Genomic DNA, 21,116 nt, shown 5'->3' on the forward strand with positions numbered 1-21,116 from the left:
AGTTGAAGGTCTTTTCCAAGTCCTCTTCTCTTTTATATTCTATTGATATTAATAAGTCAAGTATTCTCAAAGTTGAAGCTATTTCTTCAGTCCAGATAGACTCGACTTAGGCAAGGTTGACTGTACATTATACAAATTTCATAACAAACATCAGGTGATTTCAAGTTCAGTGTCAGTGCTAAACCTAGTGCTGGTGTTATCTCCAAAATAGTCAAATTGCACTCCAAAACCAATATAATCATAACTATCAATACCCAACACTAGTGTTATCTCATGACCACAGCAAAATTTGTGTCATCATATTGGAATTACACCTACAAAAAATGTACTTTTAGGTCTACCTGATAACACCGACTGACTTCAAGTTTGGGAACATTACCAACACTACCACTGAATCTGAAATCAACTAATGTCATTAAAAATACACAAGTAAAATAATGATGACAAATGCATCGTACAAACAATCATATTTTAAATTTACATGAAATTAACAAAAAAAATTCTTATTGGCAAGAAATGAGAATGCCATGATGCACCAATGCAATGAATACAAAATCAAGATGTATGTATACACAAACACAAATAATTTTACATTAAAGTATGTTAGACAAAACAGACCTTGCAACAGAATGCCTGAGCCTTGATTTTTTTTTCTGAATGTCAGAACATAATGATATCAATCTTTACTCTCTTATGCCCAAAATAATGTCTTCTGGCTATTAGAAAGAAGTGCTTTAGATTTACAAAGTGATTACTTGTATTCCTAACATAAGTCACCAAGCACACTGTTTCATAATATTCAAAGATGAATAAATGGTAGTAGGATGAAACAATCTTTGGTCTTGTGTCTTTACAGAAATTGTTATAAGCTACAAATCACATCTCTTCTTTGTACATTGATTTACAAGCACATGTGACAAAGGCAAATACTTCTTTTCTTTTTCTTTAAGATGAAGAATTGCACAGATACTGTGAGGAGAAAATTGGATTTCAGCTTATAAGCAGAGGTCCATTTCATCTAAAAATATTCTGCTTATATACTAGAAGACTATTAGCTCTTTGTTTTTTTTCTTTTTGATATGAAAGATGTAAAAATACTGATCTCTCTTTCTTACTTACTTACACACACACTTAAACACACATACGTGTCTATTGTGGAAACTGAGGAGCTGTTTTACCAATAAGAATTTTACCACATAACCAAGGACCTGTGTGTCATCTAACCGAGGACTTATTACAATAATGCTAATTGAGGACCTACAAACATGTACCCCTACATGCAAAAGCATGCAAAAGCAGACCGTTTGGAATGGTATGCGTACAGAGGACATCCTCGGTTTAAATGTAAAGTTCGTATGTGTGTCCTCGTTTTACACCATGGGTAAGTGCACACACACACACAAGAAATGGCACAATGTAAAACTGGCTTCCATAATCAAAATCCGAAGTAAACAAACTGAGCATATCCAATCATCACAAATTGATCACAATTGAGTTCTTTTGGCAAAATACCAATGTGTCACAAAATGGCAAATGTTTTGACTACAGATACGTCATAATCATAATCTATTGGGAAATAGTCTACAGTGCCTTCATCTGCATTTACCCTGATATCAACATCGTGTAAGAAAATAAACCTAATCAGTATTTTTTCCGGCATATCTAACGAACAGCTCCAAAGTACAATATTCATATATGTTTGCATAACTGTGATCCCTGACCAGCACACTCTGAAAACATACTGATATTGCAGCAAAGCCTGTGCTTGCTCTTAATGCTTTGGTAGTGGTCACTGAATATATTGCATTTATTTGCAAGATGGTACATCTATGACCTGTCTGTGCCTACATCAAAATTACTTAAAGCATACAGAATGTCCAAGGAATTGTAAGCACCAATAGCCATTACCATTTCTTCATCAACACATTCTCTTTCTTTTTCTATCGATTGTCCCAGATTGGGTAAAATATAAGCTACGTGGTTTTTCTCTTTCTTTCACTCTCTATCTCTCTCTCTCTATATATATCTCTATCTTTCTCTCAAAGTTTTGCAATCAATCCCTTGAGTAGAGGCCTCAGATACTTGTAGTACGTCTCATGGACCTGAAACAAAGCAGGCAACAGTGAAAGGGTAAATTAATGATATTTGTTCAAATGTATACTTAAAAGAATGATTAGTCTAAAGTCGGGCATTTTGAAAGCTCAAATCATACTCTGCCTTATGTGTTCAGACTTGCTTTATATTTTCAACCGTTTTATGTAAATAACTGGTTCAGTTGCTTCATCCAGCTGTTACCTGGCAACTGGTTGAATGCATCTATCATATTAATTTGTACATAGAAGATTCTATCACTTTCTATCTTACTCTTTCTCATTATCTTTCAATTTTGCTAGTTCTTTCTTTTTCTCAGCATCACCTGTGTACAGGTCTATTAATGTTTTCTTTTCTGAAATAGTTTGTTGTCTTGTTGCAGCTCAGTATATCGATACTTTCTCATAACTTCTTGTTTTTCTGTGTATCGAATGCGGCCCAAAACATTAAGCTTTGCTTACTGGCGATCCTTCTGCGTGGTAATTTGATTTTCTTCATATTTCTCTGTAATCTGTTACAATGATTTTTCACATTCTTTCACATTCAAAGTTAGCAATGAAGAATTAAAAATTAACTTGAATGTTTGCTCAAGTGATCTCTTAATTTGTACCATGCAGAAAACAATGAATGCAATGAAATCTGAACCCAGGCTTCATTACAAAATTCAATATTCAGATTGAGAATACAAAATGATTTAGCACTTCTTTTTCTTTGCCTCGCTTTCAAATGATTGCTTGTAAGTGTGTCTTTTCCACATGTACTTCTCCTCACTGTACAGTGCACTCCCGTTATAATGAACACGGTTAAAACGAAATTCCGGTTACAATGAAGTAAAATTGTTTATCTGTTTGGTTATAACGAAATTTCGATAACAAAAGAAAACCGCCTGTCCTGAGGACTTCACTATAACGGGAGTCCACTGTACCGGACAGTGACTGTAACTCACCTCGGTCTTATTTCTTGGGTCCGTCTTCGCGTACTCATACATGCGCTCGTAGACGTTGCCGTCGTAGCAGCCCAGCGTGGACTGGAGGAACTCATCACAGATGTCAAAGGAGTCCACTAGTGTTACTGCCTCTGGTCTGAGGGAACACAGCCACGTAGCAGGTATCAGAACACCAGGCAAAGAAACGACCAGTGCATTTGGTATTCATTTAAAAACCCCAAGCCATGGTAGCAGGCATGCATAGTATTACGAGAAGTAATGTTAGCAGTACTGGTAATGGTACAGAGAAACCCTGTTATAATGAGGCAACCAGTACTTCGTTGTAAACGTACTAAAAATGAGACCAGCAACATACAGTAATGGAAAATCAGGACCGCCGAAATGACCTTGTTAAAGCAGTACCTCATTGTGAGTGACCTTGTTACAACAGGGTACCCTGAAGGTAGTACTGAAAAAAAAAAATATATATATATATATACGTTATTGGGTCAGTAGACATGTTACATTCGTACTGTGACTAATATATGTTGACAAATACAATGTACTCATTGAAAATTCCCTGCATAATTCCCATCATCATTTGTGTATCTAATTATAAAATGTTTCACAGTACATGTGTTGTCAGGTCAAAGTTCAGGAACTTCTTTTTATTACATTTGAGGGATTTTTGCAAAAATCATATTGTATCTTTATTTGCTGCTCAGATAGATGACCCATATGTGATACATGATATGGATATCGCAAATGTAGTAGAAAGAAAAGGAGCAGCCTTCCTTTAGGAGTCTTGTTCAATCCATTTCATCTAGAGATACCATTATGTGTCAATATGGCTGATGAAAAAGTTTTGCTAGCCACAGGGTCAGCAGAGCAGGGGTAAAATTATTCCTGAGAATGCCTTTCCTTCCATTCACTGCCTTCAACATCATCCAGTCATTACTAGATATATGATCCAGATCCACTCTACAGTCATCAGATTCATATCAACAATAATTCACCATTTCAGATGGCATTTCAATTGACACTATGCCCAACTTTTGTTTGAGTGTCACAGCCGGTCTATGCCAATAAGTGCAACTGAAATACCCCCTAAAGCATTTCCACAAGATAACAGTTCATGGAACATGTTTTCGGGTCTTATCTGCACAAGTAGAGATGTCACTTAGCTCCAAACATTTAACATCAACCATACCCTGGTAATGTCACCTTAAGATGCAATCTTTGTGGCTGCTGAGTGGACAAATGAATCAAAATAACACAGCTCACTCACCTAATTACGGGGAATGTCTCCAAGTAGAGTCTATGAAGCCAGTCTAGCTGGTCTGATGAGATGAAGCCATCCTATAAAACGAGTCCACAAAATCATAAAGCAGTGATGATCTCACACTAAATATGTGTTTTGCTTTTAAAAAAAAGGAATACTTTCAATAGCCATTGCAAGAAAAAGGTGGGCAGTGAACCATGAAGTGATGGCTGTAATGAGACACCTGTCGAAAGTGAGCTGAGAGTGAGAAATATCACCATTACCAATTCTGAAACATCATTTGAAAACATGTTTTTATGTCTCAATGATTCAATAGCATTTAAAACAAAAAACTGTTTCCCTCATTCCCACAATTGAATGTGTAACTAAGCACTACACTGAAGGAACCTTGAGGAATATACATATAAACACACTTTTTGCTACTCTACATCATTGACAAGCCAAATTAAAGGGATCGTATAGTTTTGGTTGAGACCTAATTTCAGGTTTCTAACATTTTTTGGTGAGATAATGAGAAACCTCTTATGAAATATGAATGAACATGTAATTCCATGAGGAATTAAACATTTATCTGATGAAAATTGGTTTTGAAATGGCTGAGATATCCAAAACAAAGCGATTCTAATAAAGTGTGAGACCCTCCTTTTATTACGATCGCTTTGTTTTACTTTGTTTTTGGATGTTTCAGTCATTCCAAACCTGATTTTCATCAAATAAACTTTGAATTCCTCTTACAATGGTATACTCTGTACTATTTCATAACTGTTTTCTTGGTATCTCGGAAAAAGTTGAAAGCCCAATTCTCATCTCCACCAATACTGTACCATCCCTTTAAATGGTCTCACAACTTAAGATCGAGCCATTCACTACTTTGATGTTTGACACAAATCAAAGTGGATGCTGAAGCTGACATTGTAAAGACATGAAATCAGCTAATACAAGCCGAGCACATAAACTTGGCCTCTCCCAATTTTGTCAGGCTTGTACCTGCTTTCACAACTTACCACCACGAATTCTCCTGCATTCTCTTCGACGTGATACAAGGCGTACAGTCGACACAGGGCTTCTAAGACTTTCTTTGTAGCTGGAGATACTTGAGTCTCTTCAACTCCATGGTAGAATGACTGCACAATGAAGTACTGTGTATGTGCCTGTGAATGAATGATAAATGATGAGTTTGAACTAAATGCTGGAATCATCTTGTCTTTCCAAGGGCATCCAAAGAGTTTGACTTGATCCCAAATGTATTTCATTTCAGCATACTCAACAAAACAAAAATCACTTTATGCAAAACAAATACCCTTGATGTATTTTAGGCTAATACATGCATGCTCTTGAGAAATGAAAATGACATATTAAGGAGTAGTAGTCTACTCAAACAGTGACAGTGTAATTCATATGATCTTGAAGAAATTGTAAGGATGACTTTACGAGCCACTGCAAACTCCTGGAGCTACTGCAAAATTTATTCTGGATACATTTTAGCTGAGCCATGATCTCACCCGAGCTGCCTTGACCAAGTCGATACCACTCTCATTCCAGGCTCTCTTCTGTGTCATTCCTTGTGCCATCAAGCCTGCCAACCTCTCCCCAGCCTTCTGGCCCAACCTGTTCATGAGAGCAGGTCAGGAATGACACTGGTCAGGCATATCTTTTTTTAATGAAATCATCTCTTCACCTTGAAATGAAAAGTCACAAAGATTGCCTCTCCCACTGACCTTCCCAACTTTCCTTTTCTTCAGTTCTCAATTACAGTTCACTTTTTGCTTGACCATTACAGTAAAAAATGACATTGATCAGATCAATAAGACAGTATAATTGAATGCTGTAAATATCCTTCGTTAAAACAAATAATCTAAATCCTATCTCAAAAGGGAGTCTGATGACATGTGGCAATTTTTTTTTTGAAGGAAACTACACAAATAAGTACATGGTTCAATAAAAATTGATGTAAAGCAAAAAACAACAACAATCCACGAGTCATCACAGAATTACAGATTGAGAAGGGGCTGATCTGTTAAATATGGTAAATGAATAACAGGGTCGGTTAAAGTGTGCTCACCTCACCTGAACATTTTGAATATGGTAGTAAAGTACACAACTGAGTGATAGCTACTTATTAACAAAAGGGTCACTTTATGCCCTTTACACTCAGCCAATATGATTATCATTACAATTTGATAAAGGGCTTCAAAACATATCAAACTGTACATTTCAATAACACACTTACATCATCATTATGTTCTGCCATATTATTCTATGAATCCAATGTACTGACATTATGGAACAGCCCAGTCAAATAGTGGTATAGGGTGTACATGAAAAAATAGATATGACCAAACTGCCTTTGGAGATGCCTAGTGTATCAAGTAGGACCACCTGTCAATGGGCACCCCACTAAGCTTGACTCCCCTCAGCTTTATTCACATGCGTTTGAGGGCGCTGCGTGCAAAGATCACCCAAAGATAAAGGCAGCTTTTATTTCCCACTACATTTGCAGAGCATCTACACACAGCTGATTGTGACTACAAGTGTACTACACGCATACCTCTGTGCTCGGTGTTTGTATGCTGCGAATATGGATTCCCCATCCAGGGAGTCGTGAGGGCGCCACTGGTCTTCTGGCTGATTGGCCAGATACGCTCCCACGCCAGACACATCTGCACCCATCTGAGCTCTACTCAGAATCTTCATGAGATACCTGAGTTGAAAAAAAAAAAAGAATATGACTGCGGTTTGATATAGATGTAACAATAAGGACTTCACTTGTAAGTGATGATGATTATGATGATGTTGATGATGATGATGATGATGATGTTGATGATGATGGTGATGGTGATGGTGATAATAATAATAATAATAATAATAATAATAATAATAATAATAATAATAATAATAATAATAATAATAATAATAATAATAATAATAATAATAATAATAATAATAATAATTGCATTCATATGGCACTTTATCCATCTATCTATCTATCTATGTCTGTCCATTCATATATCTATCTGTCTATCTATTTATCTATATGTCTGTCTGTCTATTTACATATCTATCTGTCTATCTGTCTATCTATCTATCTATCTATCTATCTATCTATCTATCTATCTATCTATCTATCTATCTATCTATCTAAGTATCTATCTGCATTCATTTACACTGTATTAAATGTACACACACCCTGCGACTTGCAGCAGGAGGACAGTGTTTTCTCCCTCATATATGCAGGAGGCCGAGAAGCAGTCATAGAGCTCTGGGAGACCACTCTGCAGCATGACCCCGTGACCTCCGCAGGCAAAGCGACATGTTTCCATGTGGAGAACTGACTCCCTCGTGGCGAGCGCCTTCAGACCTGAACAAAGAGCATGCAGCTACAAAAACAACAACAACAATGATGATAGCAATCATACATCTTTGAAATAATGAATGTTGATCATGAATCTTACAGTCAATCACATTTGACACTATGTTATACATATAGGATGTGTATAACATTCAAAATCGCAATTGCAATTACATTCTCCAACTTCAAGAATCACACTCGGTTATGAACAATTAATTCTGAATAAAAATGAGAAAAATGATATCACACACAACAAATGAATTTCAGTAAACTTGAAAAATCTGCAAAGCCACAACTATCTCAAAGCTCAGGTTTGAGTTTCTTCAGTTTGTCTCCCTCTACAAATGAAAATTTGTTAAGATAGCAACTGCTGATCTGTAAATTAACAAACATGTCAGGAAAAAGGAACCAGTGGGACTCAAACCTGTCATCTACTACTTTCCGGAGAGCGACACTACCACCAGGCTGTCCCTGGTTGCCGGCAGTGACACGATGAACATGGAACAAATACCCAAGCTCCGAAATTCCGACACTGTTATGTTAAGTAGTCCAAGGCGGACAAATTTTCATTTGTAGAGGGAGACAAACTGAAGAAACTCAAACCTGAGCCTTCCCCCCTCTGAATAATATTTTTCTTTCATTTATCTCAAAGCTGTCAAGCAGTCATTTGACCATAATATCAATTGAGTAGCTTCTTTTCATCCGCTTTGCACATGACGTGCAACTGATCATTTTTTTTTGTAACACGTCTTGTCTATATGTTACGATGAATTTTCTTTCATACAAATCTATGGCAGTCTTTTTTTTTTTCAATGTGGCAAATGAATCTGATGAAGTAATTCACAAGTAAAACTATGTAGGAACAGACACATGACTAAACTGCTATTCTACAAATCATGAGTGGCAATACTTCATAATATATTGTCGTCATTGGGGGCGACAAGACCTTGTACCTTCAAAATGTCAAATGTTTAGGAGAGCAAAAAAGCATGGTTACCACAGCACTATATCAAATGGGATAGCCTTTCCTTTAACATGTCATGGTGGCTTCATTTTTGGGGTAAGACAGCTAGGATTTGGACAGGACTCACTTAACTGATTATCTGACCATTAATAAAAAAAAAGTCATTTTCACCAAAATTTGGGATACAAGGTCTTGTCACCCTAGTGACCATATGACCATTTATACAAAGACAACTATTCCACAATTATTACCTCAATTCATTCTCACTCTCCTAGATATCGTTATCGACATTGTGGGTGTATCAATGATTTCCTTTGGACTGACCAATTTTCACAGGACCCTTATCCTTTCAAAGAAGTAGCCCCCACTTGTTAGTCACAGTAATTGGAAATAGTCCTCTTCTAGCTTTAAAAGTGGTTGATATACTCAAACAATCTCTTTGTTGGCCGTAACGCAGAACTGGACTGATAAGCAACAGTGTTCACACCTCAAGATAGAAGGGCACCTAAAATTTGCGTACCATAAAACACAATATTTTCGCGGTATGAAATTTTCATGAATTGGCGCCAATGGCTTTTTTCGCGGCCTGAAAATTTCGCGAGTTGCCTCAAACATTCAATGGGTATAGTGTACACAAGAACTTTCAAGTGCATTTTAGTTTTGTGAATCTTGGCTCTCGCGAAATTTACGAAATTAAAATGTATGCAAACATTCCTCATTTTACAATACAGAGAAGACAGAATCAGGAAAAATAAAACATTAATGTCTCAAAGCCAATCCCTTTGGTAGAATGGTTTATGCTGATGGCTAACACATGACAGTCAGACAATGAATACCATAATTATAAAAAATTTCACTCGGGAACTGGGGGAAGGGGGGGGGAGGGAACCAGCAAGAGGGTGCCATTTCCTTTTTCTTTCATGGATGCTTTACCTCCGGCAGAATGCTAAAGTCTCCCTTCAGGAGGCTCTCCTCATTCTCCTCATAAAGCCTTCGGAGATGCTGACCGGCAAAGTAGATAGCAAACACGGCAGCCAGGCCTGGAAAGAGTTTCTGCTGCTGGGTCTGAAAGTCCAGTATGGGCACCTCTGGTCCGCTGGTCATGGACGAAGTAATGGGAAGAAAAGGCGGGATGCAGGGGGAGTAAGTTTTATTGTTGTTGCATTTTTAATACAGAAGAGTTGCACTCTAAGAATTAAAAGCATGCATGTAAGCACCGCTCCTGTCAACATACTGAATACAGTAAATGAGGGGAATTTGACATGTCAAAATTGATGTCAAAAACTTTTCTCTCACAAGAACTATGGAAGAGGAAACCAAACCAAACCAAGCAAAATTACACAGAAGTTCAACTTTGTCCCACTAAGCAAGCAGATTTTTGTATAACCACCTCTTTTCTTCTCCTTAAATCTTCTATCTCTTTTTTGCTACTTTGGCTGATTGCAAGATGTTGGGTTAGTTATTGCTAGCACTGTCATTACTTTATCTATTCATCAATAAATTTTATCTATTCATCAATGAAGCTTGGAAAGTTTTGTTACAAATTAGGCCAAAATATAGATCCCTTAATGAGTTCAGCGTCCCCCTCATTGATGAATGTGAGCAGAAAATTTCATTTACAAGGAATTTTTCCCCTTTCCTCATTCTGAACTTCCTCCTTTTCAAGCCATTCAGAAATCTGTGACCAACCTGTCCTCAATCTTTCCCTGGGTGCGGACAGCGCTGTACCTCACTGCAATCGTGAGGGATTTACTGAGCTCGTACGACGCCGCCCTGACAATGGCCGTCCTCACAAGAACCATGCTGCCGTAGGTGACTTTGGGGTTGCCAACTATGCTGAAGACTCCATCTTGTGAGACCTTGGATATGTTTTGTTGTGAGCAAGAAAGTATGACATCACGTTTTATAAAGTGGGCTTTAGAATCTCTGCAGTCTGATTGGTCAATTGTCATGCATTGGTTTTTACTGTTCCATACTGAGCTATATATCCGGTAAAATCCAACCACATGGCTCAAGTCTTGTATAATGTTGTAGGTGTACCGGACACATGATGGGGAAAATGGTTGTATTTCATGAATTTACGGGCCCATTTTATATCACAAATGATGCACAGGCCTAATTCGTGGATCGGTGAGAATTGGATGCTCTCGTTTAACTTTTGAACAGTCTAAAACCTACTCGCTGTGCTTGTGGGTTTAAACAGTTCCAAAGTTAAACTCGCACATCCAATTCTCACTGATCCACTGTGTCCTGTGCATCATTTGTATAAGAGCCCACCCTCAGCATTATAGAGTGGCATCTGCTAGACAACATGTCCGGACTCATAAGATATTCATTCATTCATAATGCAGCCTAGGCAGGGTTGATATACTGACTATTGCTAATCTCCAAGGATGAACCACACAAGGTTGTTATCATCACCTCTTTTTTTGTAACGGTGTGTGGAATGAACCACTTAATCAGATTTGTACATTCCTTTTTTTTTTTGGGGGCCCGCGTGAGGACATGTTACTTGTGGATCCTTTTGTGAGTGTGATTTGTGAGCTTTTCTTACACGGAACTGCCACATGCATCCCGTACTACTGTGCCGAAACAAGAAATAAGCATTATCTCTTTTTAGAAGGAAAGACAGTAATTTAAAACCTTGGAGATCATGTACAGCAAATTTGTCGTATAGGAAGCAATATATTTGAGAGTTGTTAATTTTGCGATTACCAGTAAACTCGCAAAATCTGTTTGTCAGATATCATGTTTAAAAAGACTGAGAAGATTGACAGAAATCATGACAATATGAATCATATGAAGCCATGGCTTTACATATTTCTGATCATGCACCACAATCTTCCCATAATATCCATGTGGTAGAAAAAAAGAAAAAGAAAAGAAAAGCTAAACAAACCTATACACCACTCACTTTGGCATACTTCATGAGCATGTTTTCCCTTGGGATCCTGACTTGTTCCAGAATGAGGAAACCGTTGTCGATGGCAGCATAGGATGACTTCAGACCAATGTCTCCTATCGTCCTTCCTGTTATAATGTATACCAGGTGAACAGTACGAACATACGATTACATTGACTGGGAACAGTATAAATATATGATTATATTGACTGGGAAATACAAAAACAACAACAAAATCACTTAGATAACAGAATAGCTCTGTACATGTATTCATTATACTAGCGATTAGTGAAAGATGAACTAAAAGACAGTGATGTCTATTAATTACACCCTCTTTGGCATGAAATTGAGAATGATATGTATGAAATTTCAGACCAGACTGCCCATGGTCAAGCAAAAAAAAAAAAAAAAAAAAAAAGGATCAGTCCTATGGATGGCCATTTCTTATCTTTTATGTACTATCTACATTGAGAGTGAGACTGGATAAAACAATCATGACTGCCCTGTTTGGAGTCTAAGGTGCAAGTACTTTATTCTCCACTAGCTACAACACATATACACTGTACAACGATTGGTTACATAGTCAAAACCTTGGGTGGCATGAGGAGGGAATGTGGAATGGGGATGGAATGACCATATGGAGAATATTTATGTCGAGAGTAATGAATCATGGTGGTGGCTGGAGAAAGGAATGTCAGGATGACCGTGAGAAAGACAGGATAGAGTGACCAAAGCAGTGATGATGGAATGAAAACATGTGATGGTACAATAGTCTCATAGTTCAACGATATGTACAACATTTACAAACACAATATTATCCTAATGCATCCTCAGTGTCATAGGAAGTCAATTCAACAAACCACATGAATAATATATCATAGAAATAAATGCTAGCATACAGTCAAACCTGCCTTAGCGGCCACCTGTCTGTAGCGGCCACTGAAAAATCCCCCCCCCCCAGAGAAAAACCCTGTTAAAGACCCTGTGTATAGCGACCATCTGTCTAAGGCGGCCAGCGGCCACAAATTTTGTTTCCCGCGGTACATTTCAACCTGTCTATAGCGGCCAAAGAGCCGATAATTCAGCATGTTTTTTCTGCTTTGTAGCTGTGCCAGTCATTCATTAGGCAACGTTTAGTGATCGCCAGTATTATTCGCCATCGCTGCATTCATCACTCATTCAGTCATAATAATGCATCAGTGTTTAGCTTTCTTCACGACTGTACACATGCTGATGTGCATCAATTTCATAAACACCGGCACTGTTCAATGCATGAAACACACGTGTGCATACGTACACACATACATGTATGTAAGTACTTATAGATGTATACAACGATGACACAGCATGTACAAGTAGGCAATGCACACAAAGTTGGATTACCTGTCTATAACGGCCACCTGTCTATAGCGGCCACTTTTTTCATCTCCCTTGGGTGGCCACTACAGACATTTACAAACACAATATTATCCTAATGCATCCTCAGTGTCATAGGAAGTCAATTCAACAAACCACATGAATAATATATCATAGAAATAAATGCTAGCATACAGTCAAACCTGCCTTAGCGGCCACCTGTCTGTAGCGGCCACTGAAAAATCCCCCCCCCCCCCCCCAGAGAAAAACCCTGTTAAAGACCCTGTGTATGAATGCATGAAACACACGTGTGCATACGTACACACATACATGTATGTAAGTACTTATAGATGTATACAACGATGACACAGCATGTACAAGTAGGCAATGCACACAAAGTTGGATTACCTGTCTATAACGGCCACCTGTCTATAGCGGCCACTTTTTTCATCTCCCTTGGGTGGCCACTACAGACATTTACAAACACAATATTATCCTATGTAATGCATCCTCAGTGTCATAGGAAGTCAATTCAACAAACCACATGAATAATATATCATAGAAATAAATGCTAGCATACAGTCAAACCTGCCTTAGCGGCCACCTGTCTGTAGCGGCCACTGAAAAATCCCCCCCCCCCCCCCCCCCCCCCCGAGAAAAACCCTGTTAAAGACCCTGTGTATAGCGACGATCTGTCTAAAGCATGTTTTTTCTGCTTTGTAGCTGTGCCAGTCATTCATGGGCAACGTTTAGTGATCGCCAGTATTATTCGCCATCGCTGCATTCATCACTCATTCAGTCATAATAATGCATCAGTGTTTAGCTTTCTTCACGACTGTACACATGCTGATGTGCATCAATTTCATAAACACCGGCACTGTTCAATGCATGAAACACACGTGTGCATACGTACACACATACATGTATGTAAGTACTTATAGATGTATACAACGATGACACAGCATGTACAAGTAGGCAATGCACACAAAGTTGGATTACCTGTCTATAACGGCCACCTGTCTATAGTGGCCACTTTTTTCATCTCCCTTGGGTGGCCACTACAGACAGGTTTGACTGTACTATATCACATACTACATATCTATGGCTATTTTATGGTATATGAAACATTTTATGGCATCATGTTAACTGAATGGTGTGGTATGAGAAAATGTCATTAACCTTTTTATTTTTCAAACGCCTTTTTTTACGCTACTATAAGAGAAAACAAATGAAAGAAATTCAAGTACAGAGAACTTATGAGGAGGAGGAGGAGGAGGAGGAGGAGGAGGAGGAGGAGGAGGAGGAGGAGGAGTTGGAGGAGGAGGAAAAAGAAAAAGAATATTACAACTAATAATCACCTGGTAGTGGTTGATGTGTCTCCAAGCTTCTGAGCTGAAGAATGAAGGCGTGCACTCCATGACGTTTACCTCGGACAATCAACTGAGCCAATATGATGCAGTGAGTGCATGTCTTACCCACTGCAGAGAAAACACAGAGTGTGCACGACAAGATCAAACAACGACAACAATCAAGTAAAGTCATCTTTCAAAGAGATATTTGGAATTTTGTGGATGATTCAGAAATTATAATCCTAATCAATCTTATTATTGTAATTAGACATCTGTTAACATTGCTTAACACTACTCACCACATATCCTGAGTCACAAACCTTGATTTTTATGTGTATTATTTCGTTAATGATTGTTTTTCTGTATGTACATTTTGTTATGCTCACATGAAATCACATTGATTTCATTTTTCTTTCTTTTTATGAGATGTGGAAAATAAACTTGAAACTTGAAACTACTTGCTGTGGTTCTCTTACTTAGTTCTTCTTTGAACCAACATGATGCGGTCTCGGATCAACATGTACAGTTTGCTCTGTCTATACCAGATAATAACGATGTAATCCAGATTTAAATGAATGACACTTACATGCCCCTGGCCACCATTTCATGGCAGTCTGAGTAGGGGAGTTCAGGACGAACTCCTGCGTCATCTCATCATAAGTTGCAGTTGTCTCCAGGCCGCTCAAATATGTGCCTGGTTCAAAGAATCACAAAAATAAAGAACTTCCTGTCACAAACGATTTAACAGCAGTTTCAAGAAAGATCTTCTCGTCATCACTGTGTTGTTGTTGTTGTTGTTGTTCATTTTCCATCTGTGAAGATGGCTGGATAGCCCATATTCAGCTACACTAAGCTGGTCTTCCATGGGGTCCAGTTGGTTGTGGGGTGGGACCACTTCACCGGGTTATACACCCTGCTCTTTGCGATGAATGAATGAAGCGGGATCTTTTACGTGCATGAGCTGTGACTCTCTCATACATGGGACCTCCATTTTATGTCCTATCCGAGGGACTGTGTCATGTGTAGTTGTAACTATTCTATTACACGATACATCTAATAAATGCTGATGCTCCTACTCATGCAACAACAATTGCTGAAAAAATGACAGAGTAGTCTAAAAGACAAAATCTTTTGTAACAGACTGACAGAAAGGTCAGACGACCAAACACACAGAGATTTCTATATCCCTTACACACTCTGTGTGGACATGGTATAACAATAAGAAGAACAACAAACACATTCTAGCAGTGACATACCAGTACCTTCATAATCCTCCCCCCACCTCCACCCACACACTCAAACAATACACAGGCCTAACATAGTACACATTACTCCAATCAGGACAATGCTGATGTTGATCTTGCCAGTAAAAATGACATTTATCAAATTGTGCATAGACTCAACATAATGCACCTGTGCAAGGCACATATGAACTTTACATTTGTTTTCAAGTTTGCACCTACTGTTAATATGAAACAAACAAACAAACATAACAAACAAGCAATCAAACACAGAAAACTGTACCATGTCCCAGTTCTGTTTGTGCATAAGTGCCCAGGATCTTGTACTGCCTGGCAAGTGGCAACCATTTGGCCTTCTGCTCCTCTGTCCCAAGTCGCTCAATTGAAGGTATGAACATCAGTGTGTGGATTGCAAATCCTATGTTGTTGTTCATGCATCTGGGTGGATAGCAAAAAGGAGACTACAAGAGTTACATGTGTATTTATATGCATAAACAACCAAGAAATTATATGATATTATCATACTTTTGAGGATGACACAAATGAAAACATTTGCAATGTGTAGATTAACAACCTCATTAACAATTTGTGGATTGTGCTGCATCTACAGGCATGTGAATAAGAAATAAGCAACTACTTGCCTTGATGGTACAAACTATTTTTGGAGGATTAATTATTAGAGAATTAAGGCAGTAGAAATACTTGCTTGGGGCATACCAGGATATACCTGAGCCTCTCTGTGCTCTCTAAAACTAGAGTCTTGTAAGTTGGGAATTAAGACACAGAATGACAAATCAGTAGTATTCACTCATATTCATTTTCACCAACTGTATGCAAGGATATCTGGTTCTAAACAGGCATGTTTTATCTCAAGTCTTCTCAATTACCTACGTCTGACAACTGCTGTGGTACTGGCAACAGTAGGTCTCTTAAACAAGAATAACATCATCATCTTGATTTTGATCATCATTATCAAAAACAGCTTTAACATCATCCAGTCATCATCATCACCATCACCATCATCTTCATTGTTATCATCATCACCATCATCTTCATCATCACTGTGTCCCTCAAATCACAAGCACAATCATTACCATCACAGTCATCATACCCACCACCGTCACGTTGAAGCAGCACCATCACCATCTCAATTTCAAAACGCTCTTTATCATCTAGTCATTTCTTCATTCTGATTTATCTACAAAATCAATACACTGTACAAAATCTATTGACTGTTCCAAAGATATCTACATTATGTGTTAATCACCAAGTCCCTCTCACCTTAATATGATCATGTCATCCCTAGGTTGAGTGAGGTTATACTTCTCCTTGACAGCGACCCAGCGTACAGCTCGCTTCACGGACTGATCAAAAGTCTCTGCCGGACTGAGGGTGAACCGGTAGCTCTGGTCAAAGTGGGGGTCACTGAGAACAATGGACTCTGGTAGAGAATCATATCAGACAGGAGTAACAGAGCACAATCATTTAAATATGAGTGGTAACCACCACCCCCCACCACCAAAAGAAAAAAAAATGAGTAATTTGTATCATATAGGCACCTTATAAATCTAACTGACTCCTTCCCCCTTCTTTTTAAAGAAGAAATAAAAGAATATGTGGATGTGTTGTGGCTGAGTGGATAAGAGCGCACATTTCTGAATCATAGTGTGGTTTGGGTTTGTGTGTTCGAGCCCCACGAAGCCTTACACGTTTGCCCTTCAGCAAGGCACTTTATCCACATTGCTGCTCTCTGCCAAGGAGGATAAATGGGTACCTGGTAAGATGGGAATGTTTATGGTGGTTGATCAGCATGTGCCTACCAGTAAAATGGTGACTGGCTGGAATGCTCCCCAGGGAGTGGAGAGTAAGCACTGTCACTAATGCTGGCGGGAAATATAATGTATCAAGAGATCAGAGTAATGATAGTATGCATGCGCTTTGAGCGTGCTCTCACAGAGGGGATTTGGCACACCTTGAATTCATGCTATTATCTAGTATTATCATATGTTACAAATATCACCCTAGATCACCCCCACCCCCCCCCCCCCAAAAAAAAAAGGGGAAAAAAAAGAAAAAAAATGAAACTGCACATAACAGCCGTAACAATTTGTTGGCATTTTGGCATTTTTTGGCAAGTGAAGAAATATACAAATAATCTATACTGAAATTTAGATTTTAAAAAAGTAAACAACCAACCAAATGGCAATAGAGTGCAGAAAATTGAAAGAAAATGAGATTCTGCAGATTTGTATGCAAAATATTTTGATTGTAAACTGCCTCATATAAACAATTTATTTGATATACTTAACTGTATGAATGCAGTAAAATCCCTCGCTATAAGGTGAGTATTTTGGTAACCAGTACCGGTACCTTTGACCGTAATGCAGATTAATAAACAAGAATGCACAACGACACTGCACAAGTACTGTATTGATATTGGCCTGATAGCAGGATCCAAAGCAAACAATCTTGAAAATACAGTCTGCATGAATATGCACAGTGAGAGGTCAGAGGTGTTATCAATGCATTGGTATCAAAGTGCATCAGTCATTTACTGTGCTCAATCTCCTTGACATTGCCATGATTTAAAATGGCCGTCATCTGAGAACAAAGCAGTATTTTGTAAGTCTCTTGAATTTAATATGACTTGGTAAAGCCAGGGTGGGAGTCAACTTCAGATAATTTTGACTTTGAAGCTATTTAGTACTGTATTCAGAGGGATATCAAAACATTCCTGCATGATGGTAAGGTACCGGTATTTACAATATTTTAGTCAGGTTGATGCTATGCCACAATACAGAACATACTGCTGGTAGGTGTTCCTTTTTTGGATAAAGGCAGCTTTGCTGATAAGCCAACAAATCTAGAAGAATGCCTTGTTAAATCAGATATGAATCTGTCAATTAACATACACTTTCATTTCAAACATATTACACAAAGTAGTTGACGGAAAGATCGGTCTATATCTGGTCGTCGGGGATATGTTCTGCGGAGACGAGTCTGGCTTCACGGATCCCCTCAGAGGAGAGCAATAACGTAAAAAAAAAAAAAAGACTTGACTCCGGACAGACGGATCTTTCTGTCTAACAAAGTAGTAGCTTGTGGGATGCATAGATTCTATCGTAAGCTTGAGCATTCTCAGGGTACACATGTAGTACCACATACCAAGCAATGTCCAATGAGTCTGTAATTTTGAACTCAAATCTGGATCACATTCACAGTCGAATGGAATGGTAGGGGGCCCAAACTCACTGTGTTGTGGGCCCGACTGTATAGACATACACTTATGGGGAAATTCTGAACAAGTCCCCTGCCCTGCCCTGGTCACTGATTTCATCAACCATATAAGAAAAGTATTGTAAAATTTAATGTAAATTATACTGTAAACTTTTGATAAAACTGAGTGAAAGTTTTAATTCACTTAAAGGACAAGTTCACCTTCATAAACATAAGGATTGAGAGAATGTGGCAATATTAGTAGAACACATCATTGAAAGTTTGAGGAAAATCAGACAATCCGTTCAAAAGTTATGAATTTTTGTAGTTTTTGTGCAGTACCCGCTGGATGAGAAGACTACTGCAGTGTATGAATAACTTAGATGTCACATGCGTACAACAATATAAGGAAAATATAAAGAGAATTTCACAAAATTCCATCTTTTGAAAAAAGTACACATTCCCCTGACTCGTTACCGACAAATGTTATGGATAATATTATTCCCCCTGCCTTTAGAAAGAGGCAAGTCAAGTGCTCTATTATTATGCGAAAAAAGTGAAAATATGTTGAATTTTCTTTTACATTTTCTTTATACTGTTGTACGCATATGACTCACAAGCTGTAGTAGTCTCCTCATCCAGCGGTTCCAACACAAAAATTTAAAAAATTCATAACTTTTGCATCGATTGTCCAATTTTCCTCAAACTTTCACTGATGTGTTCTACTAATATTGTTGCATTTTCTCAATCCTTATGTTTATGAAGGTGAACTTGTCCTTTAACTAATGCCATGGTTTGATAGATCACGAGATCAGATGCACATAATAATTTGTATTTTTGGAGGTCAGCTGATTAAGCCCAGAAGTTCGACGTGGCGCCAGAAATAAAGTGCCCCCCCCCCCCCCCCCCCCCTGCTTAATTAGATGTATTAAGCACAGCTTGCTGAGGAGGCTACCCACCACCACCACTGCACTGGGGACCTCGCCTGATCTGACTGATCACCTCCGGTGCTCTTCTACAAAGTACAGCCTACAGCCCAGGCATACAGGGTATAACACTACAGTTTCAACTCACGAATGTATTTGATTCTCTGCAGTTCCTGGGGACCACCGTTCAGCAACAGAGTCAGCTCATGTTTGTCAAATGACGCCCCTCGCCTTTCTTGCGTTAGCCGAGGATTTTCACGTGCTGTCATTGAGTCAGACATCGTCGAATACTGCTTTTTTGCAACTCGGAATTCGCTCTAGAAACGTTCAGTTCAGTGGACTCCTCGACATCTCAGCTTGCTCTGTGCCTTGCGTGACAGTCAGCGCGGGCGCGGCGGTGGCACGACGTGCACAGCCACACATCACCCATGCTGATTGATTGAGCAACAGCTGATAACTGCCTATGGAATGCCAAGAGGGAGATTGACAACAATGTCAATGTTATATTTTATATGTTACCAACAAAAGCTTTCCCCTGGCCCTGCAGACACTCAATTGCTTACATGCACCTAAGAACACACCCCGGTCAAGTTATTGATACTCAGTATACTGGAGTTTTCTTTCTTTCTTTCTTTCTTTCTTTTTTTTTTTTTTGGTCTGCTTACCATTGTGACAGAAGAGTGTCAAACTACATCGTAGTAGAGCCTACATGTATGCAAATACCAAATACGTACGTATTGCAAACATTGCAGAGGATGCATACATGGAGCTCCGCAGCTCCATGGTACCAGAGATGCTAAGTTCAAAAAACTTTTATGAGTGAGATTTTTATGACTCGGCGTCTCGGCGTTCGCGCGCATGCGCACGCGAACGAGGAGGGTGTCCCCCTCCCATGGTCATTAAATTATTATTACCTCCGATCTGGTGAGCAATTTTGAAAGGCAAAAGGGAAATATACCTTCAATTGCAACTATCACTTTAATCCTTTGAGCTATGCTCCTTATTTTTGGCCCAAATTGCAGACTTCACCAGATGCGTGAGAAAAATGGGTGCCATGCGTGAGATCGTGAGACAGACCCTAAATGCTTGAGTCTCACGCAGAATGCGTGAGACTTGGTAGCTCTGTGGTACATGCAATGTGCATAATATGATTATGAACTAATATCTGTTGCAGAAATCAGAAAAACATATTTGTGGTCAATGACCTTGTGGTAATTATTAATCTTTCAGGACCACAAGCAGCACAGTCAGTGAAGGTATTAACGTCTCTCTCTCTCTCTCTATCCCCTCCCCCCTCTTTCTCTCTCTCTCTTTCCCCTCTCCCTCGCCCACACACAAACACACCTTTTACTCAGTTTATGTCTATTTGTCACGTACCATACAGTGTGTTGAATGTAGTGAATGTAATATATTTTATAATGAATAATGTTGTAATTAAATGATGTCAATTGTTATTTTGTAAATAGTGATGAATGATTTGAAAATTGTAAATACTTTCTTCTTTAATCAACTATG

General features: G+C 38.6%; 1 protein-coding gene across 1 annotated transcript; it reads right to left on the bottom strand.

Annotated features, from left to right (window-relative positions):
* Positions 1–2,039: 2,039 nt before the first annotated feature.
* LOC139732098 (peroxisomal acyl-coenzyme A oxidase 1-like) lies at positions 2,040–19,936 on the bottom strand. Its single transcript, XM_071642965.1, has 15 exons — positions 19,750–19,936; positions 16,741–16,900; positions 15,743–15,897; positions 14,805–14,912; positions 14,228–14,347; positions 11,526–11,641; positions 10,301–10,470; positions 9,545–9,707; positions 7,485–7,675; positions 6,847–6,999; positions 5,801–5,906; positions 5,303–5,449; positions 4,305–4,375; positions 3,038–3,173; positions 2,040–2,102 (listed from the first exon to the last, which is right to left on the bottom strand). The coding sequence occupies exons 1-15, from the start codon at positions 19,880–19,882 to the stop codon at positions 2,040–2,042; spliced, it is 1,992 nt and encodes a 663-aa protein (XP_071499066.1). The 5' UTR covers positions 19,883–19,936.
* Between the last annotated feature and the right edge of the window lie 1,180 nt (positions 19,937–21,116).

This window comes from Diadema antillarum, unplaced genomic scaffold (assembly GCF_040938485.1).
Source record: "Diadema antillarum isolate AM-2024a unplaced genomic scaffold, OU_Dant_1.0 seq00000400_RagTag, whole genome shotgun sequence".
Lineage (NCBI taxonomy): Eukaryota > Metazoa > Echinodermata > Echinoidea > Diadematoida > Diadematidae > Diadema > Diadema antillarum.